Below are 13,589 nucleotides of genomic sequence, written 5' to 3'. Positions count from 1 at the left end.
TTTTCCCAATCACTGATCACCATTAAAAGTTCTAAAACACTTCCCCAAGAGAAGACGTGAAACTCACTGTTACTGTCTCTTGAGACATTTCAGGAGAAAAGAAGCTCATGAGCTTCCACCACTTTACATGCCAAACTGTTGAAGCAACCTTGTGAGTACGGGAGGGCGCAGCACAACCAGCTTTGTAGCTGTGCAGCATTTCAGATAAAAATTTGTCTACAGCCGAGATTGGAGGTAGGGGATGGATATCTGAAGTGAGAGAGTTCAAACATTAAAATCCTTTCCTCAAAGGACCCAAGTTCATGCTACTTTCTTGTATTTTAACCACAGGTTTGTTAGGTTTGATTCTGAATAGTTTTTAAAGAGATTCAACAGTTCAGAGGACAAACACCGCACTTTCCCTGTCTCCTAAATCACTGCTAAGTTCTCAAACTCTATTTCAGCCCAACAATTGGAAATTGCACAATATAAACCCATCTTTCAGCTTTTAAAGAAACTCACAGGTATATTCAGATCTGCTTTCCTTTAGAGGAAGCACGCTGACCTCCATTTCTTTAAGGTCAGAAGAGCTTTCACTCACATGCCCTTGTGCATACACAAGCATTTTCTTCTCTCTTTTGTCATTTTTCTCAACATGAGTGTCACATATTCCTTATGCTATTTTCAGGGGGGAAACCCTCAAAATCCTCCTCCCTCCCTTGAGCACACAGACCTGACACAAACATCTGTTGCTGGAAGTAAAGCATTAACATTGATCTGAGTTTCAGGGTGTCTGCTGCTCATTAAAGCAAGCCTTCCCTATCAGAAGTGGTCACGGACAACCATTGTTTACAGAATGGCTCCGATGGGTGTTTTTTTTCTACATTGCTTAATTCTGTTTCCACCTAAAAATCTAGTGTATACTACCCGAAGGCGGGTAATAGCTCCCTATGGAGGGCAAGAGGGGAACAGGAGGAGCATCTCCCCACCAACTACAACTTTTCTCCACCCATTTTCAGCACCTAATACCCCTTTTCAGCCTTAGTCTTGAATAAGAAAGCGATGTGGAAAAACAAGGATATCAGAAAGAAAATAACCATTGTAGGCATTGTAGTAACTACACTGAATTCATTCCTGTACTAAAGGCAATGTTTCCCTTTGGTTTTGTGGAGAAAATCTTAACCTCATCTTTCCAGACTACTTCACTTGAGATGCTGAACATGACCATGAACAACTACTGTTTTAAAAAGAGATACGATGACATTTCACCAGCTGCATCTTCTCAGCCAGCTCAACGCTTCAATATAGGAAGAAATCATACTTATAGAAAGCACCCCAATAAAGACTAATTAAGCTTCATGCAGTCATAATAAACTAACATCTGTGCTACAGTTTCAAACAGTCTCATCAGCCTCTTAAAAGCCAGCTGCAGCAGATTCCTACACTCCTACCACTCCCACCTAACTCCCAGTAACCCATCACACCCCACAACCCTCCGGCATCATGATGACACCGACTATAACCATTTAATCCATCTGCACTTTTATACGAGGGTCACAAAGTAAACTTACTGGTACAGCAAGAGACCACACACAATCACAATTGGGACCAGACACTCCAACAGCAGAAATGTGACGACCAAAATTAGCAGGTAAGGATGATGCCCCAGAACACCTTCCCAGCAGCCAGCAAATTCTCCCGAAATTGCCTGATCCATCATCCTCAAGCTTCACATTCATGAATTCCTCGAATTGCTTTTCGGACAACCATAGGCTTTCAGCACTCATTATATCCTGAGGCACAGACTACCACAGTTTAGCTATGCTGTTAAAAAAATTGCTTCTTTTTGTTGTTTTGAACATGTCACTTGTGAATTCCAAGTAATGACCCTTTGTTCTTGCACAGGAAGACATGGGGTGGGGGAAAGGATCACTACTGCCTCTCCCTGTGCCACTTCAGATTTAGACTTCTATTATATCTGATCTGAATTATTATTTCCATGCTGAATACAGTTTTGATAATTTCAGTTGTTCTTTGAATGTTTTCCCGTCATATTTCCTCTTTGCTCAAAGCAGGGAAAGGCCACAGCTGCACAAAGTGTTGAAGATAAAACGTATTATAAGTCTATGGTGAAAGCACTCCCTGCTTTGACCCCTTTTCCAGTTACTCCCAATGTTCTCTACCTGATTTATAACCGCTACTGAATTTAGATTTCCACAGATCTTTCATCCCCTCCAGCTCCTATCAAGGAGTAACAGCTCCCACACTAGTGAAGCTCATTCCCCCAGCACACCCCACATGTGCCACCCCACAACAGCAGTCTCGCACGCTATTTTAGCCTCCTGCACACTCCAAGGTGCAGCTCTTCACCCCAGGCTCTTGCTTTTGCTACCCTGGCTAACAATACAAGCCAAGCACCCCCTCATGATCTCTTCTCTTTTCCAGATGAGAAGCAGGAACACAAGCACAAGTTCCCCAAGGTTCTCAGCAGTAATCCTGTCAAACAGTAAAAGCAGAAAATGATGGACAAGATTGGTCAATTTTTAACCAGTTCTTTATGTATATGAAGGTCTTTCTTCATATTGCAGGTACTTAGGAGCCTCTGGTTAGGATCATTATCAAATTACTTTCAGAAAGCCACATAGGTCATATGTGAGATGTCTCTCGTGAGACCCCTCCCTGCAGTGCTGTGTTCAGCTCTGCGGTGCCCCGCATCAGAAGGACATGGAGCTGCTGGAGCAAGTCCAGAGGAGAACACCAAGATGATCCGAGGGCTGGAGCACCTCTGCTATGGAGACAGGTTGAGAGAGTTGGGGCTGTTCAGCCTCGAGAAGAGAAGGCTTCGGAGAGACCTTCTAGCAGCCTTTCAGTACCTAAAGGGGCTACAAGAAAGCTGGAGAGGGGCTTTGGACAAAGATGTGTAGTGACACGACACGGGGCAATGGCTTTAAACTGAAAGAGGGGAGATTTCGATTAGATCTAAGGAAGAAATTCTTCCCTCTAAGGGTGGTGAGGCACTGGCACAGGTTGCCCAGAGAAGCTGTGGTTGTCCCATCCCTGGAAGTGTTCAAGGCCAGCTTGGATGAGGCTTTGAGCAACCTGGTGTAGTGGAGGGTGTCCCTGCCCATGGCAGGGGGGTTGGAACTAGATGGTCTTGAAGGCCCCTTCCAACCCAAACCGTTCTGTGATTCTATGATTCTCTATCAGATAGCTCTCCCTTGTCCATACTGATTCATTCATAGATCACTGCATTTCCAAGGCATGACCTTTTTTTAAAAGCCACATAGAGTCTATATGTGATTACATGCACGTGTATGTTCCTGCAAAGGCTAGTTTTGTACTTTAGAACAGGATCTACCCTCATGTTTGGCACTGATCATGAGCATACTGCTCTTCATATTCCCAGATCTGAAAAAAGAATTTGAAAGAGGGTGCTTTGGTACCAAGTGTGTAGTGCCAAATGCTCACGTGCAGCACAGTTTGTTGGTCAGCTATTCCATCTCTAAGCTTAAGAATTTGGTTCTTTCAGTTCGCTACCATCATTTTTATATTACTCACCCTTCAGTTTGAGAGCGATTCCCTGATGTTTTCCGCAAAGGAACATTCCCAGCCCGAGAAGTTCCCCAAGCAACTTCATAGCAGACACACTTAGAAAGAGGTAGTCACATTTTTTTTCCTGCTTTTTCTTCCAAGTTTTCCTTCTACGCATCATCTGATGGCTTTACCATCACCCTGAAAAAGCCTTAGAATAAAAAGAACTTTAATGCCCTGGAGTATTCAGAAAGCCATGAGCTTTTGTTCACCATGCTTTATGAAACAGTGTACTAGAGGAGCACAACAACTTGCAACTGAGTCACTGAGGAAGGCACACAAAGTCTGTCAGGAGTATCTAAGCAGCCAAATACCTGAAATATGGACAAGTGAAAGGATGCTAGATGATACCATCCTTCCTGGTTAGGAAGCTAGACACACACTGAGATCTGTATTGGCAATCATGTTGGTGATGGGAACCTTGGGTTACTGAAGATGAAGAGCAGAACATCACCAGCCTCTCACCATTTCTCTCCACTGCTAAAAACAGCTCCTACTTCTTGCCACAATACAGCTAGGAAATCTAAGTAAAGAGGAAGGGGGAGGAAAAAGGAGCTACTGTAATCACTATCAGTAGTTACAGCATAGCTAAACTCTTAGTTCAACACCCCAGAGGAATGCAGACGTGACCGACAAAAACCAGTTATTGTGCAAAACACACACCACTTCGCAGTGCTGTTACAGTACAATGTGCCATCAAGATCAGAATACCTTTAAGCTTTTGTTGCACAAGCAATAATGTCTTGACGTACGTCATCTGAAGGCTAAAGCCAAGCAGAGTGAATTATCCATTTCACAACTACGCAGAAATAAATGGAGTTTAAATTAAACTAGAGCTTCAGAGTAGAAGCAGGTGCTGGCTGAGTAATATGCACAAAATGATTCACCTCATGAATGATTTCATAAGTTGGATGCACTTAATCTTGAATTCCTGTCTATAGGCTAGCACAGTCACAATTCAATTACGAGGTCAGCTTACATAGCAAGTTTTAAAATTAAAATCATCATCAGTTGGTCAGAGTATCAACTGAAAAGACCATGGAACAAGTTCATCTGCTGTAACACTGCACTTCAGAGTGGGGAGAAAACAGTCAAGGCATCCACAGAACTAAGAATGTTACATCTGTCATCTTCTCTCATTTTTAAACACAAGAAAGTTACTTCTTGGAGTTACGCAAAAAAATTAAGTCAACCACTTCAAGTAACACTTCTAAGCAACTGAGGCTTAAAAAAAAGTTGTTTACTGTAAATATAATTATGCCTAATTAAGTTCGCAACCTTGAGGTTGGACACCAAAGAGCAGGGATCCAAACACCTTTTTACAAAGAGAAAGACAAAGGTTAAGAACTGTTGTCACAAGCACTACAGTACCACAACTTTTCCAATAGTAACAAAAAAGTTAAGGAAAAAAACATAGTAGTATACTATAATCCAGTTCTAGAAACCGAGTTCAACTGAGTTTTTTAATAAATAATTGCTACTGATGTCATTCAGAGATGGTCTAACAAGGCGCAAAAATTTAAGTCACGAAAATAACTTCACAGTGAGCGAAGCACAGATTTAATACCAACAGACAGAACGGAAGAGTGAGGGGAGGGAGATGCAATACTGCACAATAGGTTCAGCTGACAGCAGCACTTCTCATTTTACTTCCAACTTGGAAATAACGAGGTGGAAGACTGTTTCAGCAGGATGCATTTCAGTTTTTCCTACTTTGTTTCTTGCTTCAGGAACCTCTTTCCCGCCACTCAGCCATTAAGACCACTGTTTATCACACCCCTGTTGGCACACAAACCAGTTTTGATGTTAATGTTATTGTCACCTAAGTTTTTCTGTTCCACAGCACCCTGATTGGACAAAGTGAAAACAGAAATCACTGTAACAAGAGACACCTACAAATCCTTCACATGACACCTACCAAGCAGCTGGTTCTGCTTAGACTGGCCATCCTGAACTTTGTGACTACTTAAAGTTTTGAGGAATCTTTTGACAAGTCAAGAAGTAACAAAAATATCAAGAATATTAATTGCACATGTGACAGGTTCTAAATACTCCTCGCATAAAAGAGAACGCTAGTCATCACTCCCAGGCTTTTTAGCCTCAGACAATTTTTTTTCCTCTTAGTTGGAAGATTTAACAGACACTTAAAGAAAACAGGTATCATATTTTAGTTTCAATTCTTTCATTTCCTATCTTGGGGGGGGGGGGGGGAGGGGGGCAGAGAACACATTGCCAAAGGAAGGATTTAAGAATTACTGAAAATATAAAGATCAATGCAATGTTTTCAAGAGAGAAGTGGCACATCTGTAGGCAGTACCGGCTTCTCCAACACCAAGCATTCACGTATTACGCGGTTTCCGATAAACCTTCTCTGCAACAGGATTAAAGGCAGTCCTAAAATATCAGTGCTAATTTAGTGCTCATCAAGATGTCCTCAGGGAAACAGGATAAAAAGGAGAGACTAAGCATAATTATACAAGAGTAATATGAGTAGGCAAGCCGGTCTTTGGCAATAAAAAGCAAACAAGTTTTCCTTCATATTTCCTCCAAAACCCTTTAACAGTCAATGAATAAAGAAGCATAATAAAACAATGCTGTACTTCCTCTAGAAACACAATGGGAGAAGAGGAAGAGACGAGGGAGAAGAGAAAGCCAAGCATGGTAAAAGCACTAGACAAAAATTTTATGTTAGTGCTGCTTTTACACAATCAAGTCTCCCTTGCTAGTAAGATAAAGCCAGTCACAGAGGAACCAGTAGACTTACAGAATTAGTTTTTGTAAAGAAAATCCTAGTCCCTGACAAAAGGTTTTTTTCTTACTGCCTATAACTTTTAGCAGTACAGAAGAACACTAGCAAGTCTTGCAAATTGTATTACCAAGCAGAATTAAGGTCAGTGTTGTCACAGGGATTAGGATCCCAGTTCCTTGTGACCATGTCGACTGTCCAGCAGCCGCGGAAAGCTCAGCCCCGCGTTCTTCTGCGAAACACGACGACTTCAACCCTGTGCATTTCTGAACTCGATTTCTGTCTAGGGCTAAACAATTCCGATACGTCCAGAAGCCCCTGGGTTATGTGTACTTACTGCCTCAACATAACATTAGGAAAACAAAGAGAAAGCACAGGAGAAATCCACTAAACCACTTGTGAAGTAACACCCTCCTGCCACACTACTTTGAAAAATAATTACTAGGGGAGAGAGAGGGGAAATCCAGCATGTAAAGCTGAATTGTATGTTATTATCTTCTGAGGTCAAGGCACTGGGTAATGAGTCTTTTCCTGAAAAGAAATCCTGACTGTCACAACCAGAACACACCCAAAGTCTCACTTGTTTAATAAGACTGTGTTCACACTCAATCTTTACTGCAAGTCTTGCAGAAAAGGCAAGACTTAGGAGATCAAGCAATCAATGAGGTTTGCTCTTCCCTGCAAAACTTGCCTCAAATCCCCAGTGCATCGTCACAGCTGCACCACCACTGAACTGTCCATCTGCAACGCTCGGCCATTAAAAACAACTCTGCACCTCCCTTTTCCTTGTGACAGCTCAGACTAGTTCAGTACATCTCCCTGGGGAACGCCATCCCTCTGTCAAATGGCAAACTGGGTCTCTCGAACACATTCTCTGGTTTACGGCTCTTCCCCCTCCACCCCTTTGCCCTCCACGTTTAACAAGCACTGAAATAGATTTTCAGCCTGTTCTCCTCCCCACTAAAGGGCACGAGGAGAGCTGACCTGTGAAGACCCTGGGGCTGAAGGTCCTCCCAAACAGGAAATTTTTGAGGGGACCAGAACACAGAAGCAGTTTGATGACGAGCAGTTAGCAATGCTTCCATGCAATCTTTTCCTAAGGGAACACACCGTGAAGTGCAGTGCTCCGTTCAGATCACAAGTTGAATAAAGTGGAGTATTTCCAGCAATGTTTAAGACAAGGAATAACTATTGAGATGCACAAGCATCAGTTGTTTCTGACAACTAAAAAACTTCTTGCTTTCATAATCTAGAACAGAAATCCATATTTTGTTGCTTAAGCACAAATATTATTTTAAACATACAAAACTTCAGATTAGCAGAAATTTGAAGTTGATCCCTAATTATCCACGCTCTGAATTATAGGCATGAAAGCATCAAGATACTGAGTAACAGTTTACTCATTGTGCCCATTTACCAGCACAGAAAAATCATCTTTTAACCAAGCAAGTTGCTGACAGTCGCAGCTCAGGTCCGGTTATCCTGTTTATTAGTGTAAACACCTCTCACAAACACCTAGGAAATTAGTAGTTTTTTATTAGCTACAAGGAAAGTAAACATGATTATACCAAAAGAAAACTACTGAACAGGCCAGGAAAATACAGCCAAACACTTTCATTGACCTAAATGAGGCTTTGGACAACCTGGTGTAGTGGAGGGTGCCCCTGCCCATGGCAGGGGGGTTGGAACTAGATGATCTTTGAGGTCCCTTCCAACCCAAACCATTCTGCGATTCTATCAAATTAGCAGCTAAGATATTTCTATAAGGGTATGATTATATTATCCAAAGGAATTGCACTCATAGTTTCAATTTCAGGTCTGAAACCTAATAATTAAACTTTAGATGTCAAATACTGGAAACAGAAGTCATTCACATGAAAAGAAACCTATGAATATGCTATAATAGCAATAGCATGACCTACAATAATACTGGAAAAACTAATCTTCCCTACCCTACTCTCTCTACTTTCCTATCTCTATCTCCCAAAGCAATCACGTGCACAAACATGGATATGAGCTGTAGAAGAACAGTTTTATAATTATAACTATGTGCTAGTAACTTACCAGCAAAAGCATCTTGGTCAAGGATTATGCTGCAAATAAATGCTAGCAAAGACCTCTGATGACTTAATCTGAAGCACTGTGGTTAGAGACCTATTTCTACCAGCCAAAAGCTTCTGATACACATTTTCTGTTTCATTAGCTGAAGACTGAAAAAGACTGAAAGTCTAGCAAAACTGAAGTTTTTCCATAGTCAGAAGATTCCAGGCATTTTGTGCATTATTTTAAATACTTGACTGGTAGGGAAAACACTCTCCCTACAAGATTCCAGGCACACTCAGTAGTTGATCTTGTGTTGCCACCAACAACTAGAAAATAAGTTGAATGTTGTAATAATCTCCTACTGTTAAGAATTATTTGATGCTCTAATGACTAGAAAACCTTAGTTGTTTTAATTGTAAGTTTTCTTTTGATACATATTGAGTTTCCTGAAGCATCTCTGTCTCTCTGCATCAGGTTCCATCTGTAAGCGAAGAGCAGTGTTAGTGCCACACTTCTCCACTCACCCCACTTGAGACAAATACTGACGAGTCATTCTCATCATAAACAAACACTGTTTCACAAGACTACATAAAACCAGGGTGCTTGTATAAAATCACCAACAGAAAGAGCAGTGAGCCTCGTACTTCACGCATTACATTACAATTACAACAACTAAGGTTTTCTAGTCATTAGAGCATCAAATAATACTTAACAGTAGATTATTACAACATTCAACTCACTTTCTAGTTGTTGGTGGCAACACAAGATCAACTACTTCTCATTGTCAGAAGTCTGTACACTGCCTTCCTCCTAAAGGAAACAGAACTGTTTTTCCCATTCCTCTGGAGGTCTCTTTCTCTCATCCAAGCCAATCAGGCAAGAAGTTTGCTTGTTAAAATATTTGCCAAGCACAAAACTGCTAATGCTTGTTCTAGAGTTTTTACTTATCCTTGGCAATGCAGCTGTGAAGGTAAGCCATCAATGGAAAGCTCACAGGCTGCTTGCAATCGCTTCCTAAAATAAACAGGGAATAGCTCCATGCAGGTGCACTAGAAACACAAATTTAGTTAACCTTGAAGAAGTTATTCCCTAATGAATTGATCCTGTTGCATAGTTTTCATCTAATCTTATTCCAATCTATAGTTTAATTCTTTTAAATGAAAATTGATTCAGACTATCAAAACAGGAAGACACAGGGATCTGATAGAAATACAAACCTCCATGTACCAGTACGAGAGGCAAAGACTGTAATCAAACACATACCATCAACGTGAAGGTTAAATTTAATCTTCTGAAAACAGTAAAATCTGTACACATAGCAAGACCTCCAGAGAGATAAATTCGTACTAGGATGGTATGTGAACAAATATATAGAGCACCTGAAGTGTGACAACTACTGACATTGACTTACTTTATCAGAGGGCATTTGCCTCAAGAACTTTTGAAAAGTTCTTGAGACAGTTTCAGATGATTTTGTGCTTTTAGAGTGGGAAGCCCTTATCCACAAGCCACTTGAAACTGCTAATGAACTCTGTAAAATCATCTTAAAGTTTGCTCTGTTCTTCTACACACACTTGTTCTGATCTGAGCTGTCAGAGGCTGTTGTTCTGATCAAGAGCTCATAGTTCTTTTACAAAAACATGTTAAAACAGAGCCCAAAATATCCCTTGAGAAGCATGACAGCTCTTGGTGGCCCAAATCTGGTGCTCTCCATCGCTTGCCCCTGCATCACCCCGCTCAGTAGTGACAGCATAGTTTCTTCTGAGCTGAAAGAGCTTAAATGGTTGGTTAACCTGGTAGTAGAAACAGTGTTTTCTTAGTTTGTGTGAACTACTAGTGCTTAACCCACTGCAGCACATCTATACCAGCTCTAGAGCAGAAAACACAGTAAATTTTTCAGAACTGCCTCTGCATTGCACACACTTTTCTAGATACAACATGCTGGAGCTCCCACATCAGTAAAACAGCCCCCTAAATATGAACCAATATTGCACACTATGAGCTGGGTTTCCAACATACTATGCCATAAGTGCAATTTTACAATTTCAACAGCATGTATTTATTTCAATACATGTATATAATGTCAGATTCAGTTTTCCTTTTTGTCCAGCACAGCCTTAAAGTCAAAATTCAAAGCATGTGCCCACCATAAACCTTCTCTGTATTCTACTACAGACATGACCTATATCACTTTGGAGAAAAAAAATAAAAAAAAAAAATATCTTCAAGGTTAAGCACTTCCCTGACCTCTTTTTGAACTCAAACATACTATTGTTTCATTGTCACTTCAGATTATTTGTCAGCTGCCAAAACGCCAACACTTTCACAGAATTAGAGAGACAAGTTGTTAACATACTTTAACTTTCCCTTTTCAATCACACTTTTTCATTCTTACATCACCCAAGGCCAGTGCACTAACATCTTTTGACATGAATCTTCTCTCTTTTTTTTTTTTAGAGTATTTCTACCACAACTTTCAGTGCCACCAGCTGACACAGTACACTCTACTAGTGTTGGTTTGCTTCTGTGCCTCAGGAAGTCAGACAGATATGCTGACGAGGGTCAATCACCAAGTTATTCCTACTCTGAAAGTTTAAGGTTCCAGACAAGAAAGCTTTTTCCCCACCTTTAAGAAAAGATTCTGATTGCGTCAGAAATTACTACACAGCTGGATAATGCCGCTCCTGAGCTTTAGGCACCTTACAAAGGGTTGTAAACTGACTGTTAAGTAACATTTAACTAATTCTTACCTTGCAGCATGCACCTGTACGCAGATTCGGATATCGCGTAAATGTGCGGTGGCATTTCATGGCGCTTCTTCCCTCTGTACATCTCAATAATGTTTTCTGAGTAAATCGGGAGGTTCTTGTAAGGATTTATAACTACGCAGAACAGCCCTGAATAGGTCTTAAAAAAAGAGAGACAGAGAAACATTTGTTAGTAAACAGTATTGAAACAGATCTCAATAGATGGCAACTTAAAGTATATGATATATTCACATTATTGGTTTCTGGTTCTCTTAAAAGGCTCTTCAATTACCTGCATAAAAAGTAATTTAAAAATAATAAATGTGAGTAAATATGAAGCAGAGCATCTGATCACTTTCCCACAGATATTTAAATCTCCCTTCCATTTATCAAGTTACAGGACTCACCAACATCTTTTGATGTTCAACTCACTTAGTAAAATGTGCATTTAAAGTTATTTTCTCATTTTTGAAGGAACAGATAATCTCAATTAGTAAATAATTTGGAAAAGGAAGAAGCCTATTTCCAGCCACCACTATTTCTGCTGTCCTACTATTTTTTCATATTTGTATGTCTTTCCTGCTCATCAGCCTTTCTCAATCCCAAAGCAGTCTCCTCCTGGAGAGGTCGTTGCCCCTCCACTGGCCCACCCCAGCCTGGCAGCTGGCACTGCAGACAACATTTCACAGTCTGCTTTTAGAGCTGACACCAAACAGAAGTTACCAGGACTAACATAACATCAAGAAACTCAAGTATAAATTTTACATTGCTCATTTCATTGACTTTTATTGAAGCATTTCTGTTCAGTCAAAAAACGCCTCAAGTTTCACAAAACTGGGCACACATGGCAAACGAGACAGGTCCACGTTTCCCTGTGAATGGAGTATCACAGACTACTTTCAAACAGTTCAATCTCTGCTCCACAGAAGTCGTTTACAGGGAAGCTATCAAATATATATGACAGAAAAACGCATACAGTCACCATACCCACTGGTACTCGGTTATCTGGGAGGGAGGATGAGCGCGGTCTGGCTGGATGCACCTTACTACAGGTCAGAGGTTCAGCTCGCAGACAAGCAGCTGTGCACCGTGCAAAAACCAGAGCTAATCCACGGTGGTTCCCTGAACCCAGGCACCCAAATGGCTCCTGCCTTTCCAGAATCAACCTAAGCTGATCGTTTTTAAGGCAGCAGAACTCCTCCATTCACCTTTATTTCATCATATTCTTGCAAGGGTGTCCTTTTCAGTCATGAATACTATCCACATCTTCACTAGCATAGGAACGTTCGCAAGACAGACCAGTCTGGACAGCAACAGGGAGTATCTTTCTGAATGTTAGGAAAACTGTGTTTCTTACCTTTGCAGGCTGAGAGGAGAGAGCAATGGAGACAGTAAGCAGACAGCATGAACAGCACTTGAGCCTATAGTATTAGGCTGTTAGCTCATGATTCTTATAACATTTGTTGATTTAAAAAATATTTCTGCTACATTTGTATGAACAGAGTAGCTGACATCCCTGATCTGCCTTTTTTTAATCTATAAAAGATTTTATTTGGAGGAAAAAGGTGCCCTGTTCTTTCTACATCTACAAGGAATTCTGGAAAGACAGACGGAAGGTGATCTCTGAGTTGAGTCAGGAGCACTACTGGTGAAGAAAAAGAACTTGGGTCTGTGCCAGATGTCCTGACATAAGGACATCTTATGTCCTTAGAGGAAAATAATCTCTCCGCTTCAGTCAGGTCTGCTGGATGGTAAGGACCGCAGTGCCCTACCCAGCCAAGCATCTCTAGTAATAAGTATTTATTTCTTCAGAGAAAGGAAACAGATGTTATCTAGTCAACTGGCCCAAGCATAAAGAACTTGTGAGTCATTAACTCGACATAAGCATGGGTCTGTTGGCAAGTGGGCAAGTTCCTCCCCTGCCTCCTTTCCAGCCACGTGTTCCTACCACTGTCCCTCCTGCCAGCATCAGTGCCCTCACAACGACTTACCGAGCTGGATACTACCGAAAACAAGTTTCAAGAATAATTGGTTGGTAAGAGAGTCAGTTCCCTGACCAAACTCATCCACGGTCACTACTGACACTGCACGGGAGAGGGAAGGCAAGACAGTTATTTTAATAGCATGGTACAACTGACCAAGGACCCAAGTAACTGGTAAATACCGGATCGATGTTCCCAGCCAGCCGTCTGCCCTGTCGTGCTTGACTGAGGTCACCCACATTCATCCACGATTACTGTGGGTGATAAGAAGGCATTGAGAACCTACCACAAGCCTGATTTCCATACTGGTCTTCAAAGAAGGATATCTAGAAGACAGGCACACACTCAACAACCCACTGTATGATCACCAGCTCAAAATCACTGACGAGCAGCTACACTGTGTTTCTCCACCACAGCCACATCTAATGAAAGAGACTTGTTCATTGCTGACTGCAGGTGAGATCTGGGCATGAGCAAAATAACCCACACAGCCAAAGGCCA

The 13,589-nt window shown here is 41.3% G+C and overlaps 1 protein-coding gene across 3 annotated transcripts in view; it reads right to left on the bottom strand.

The window, feature by feature from the left end:
- The window catches only part of MYH10 (myosin heavy chain 10), a 104,384-nt gene that overhangs the window by 79,439 nt on the left and 11,356 nt on the right, over window positions 1–13,589 (bottom strand). For all 3 annotated transcript variants that reach the window (XM_086623964.1, XM_086623965.1, XM_086623966.1), the window contains exon 2: window positions 11,110–11,266. In XM_086623964.1, coding sequence (XP_086480090.1) covers window positions 11,110–11,266 — 157 coding nt within the window. The remainder of the gene's footprint in view (window positions 1–11,109; window positions 11,267–13,589) is intronic.

The sequence above is a fragment of the Tauraco erythrolophus genome, chromosome 20, assembly GCF_009769465.1.
Source record: "Tauraco erythrolophus isolate bTauEry1 chromosome 20, bTauEry1.pri, whole genome shotgun sequence".
Taxonomy (NCBI): Eukaryota; Metazoa; Chordata; class Aves; order Musophagiformes; family Musophagidae; genus Tauraco; species Tauraco erythrolophus.
This window is presented reverse-complemented; position numbering and strand designations above follow the sequence as displayed.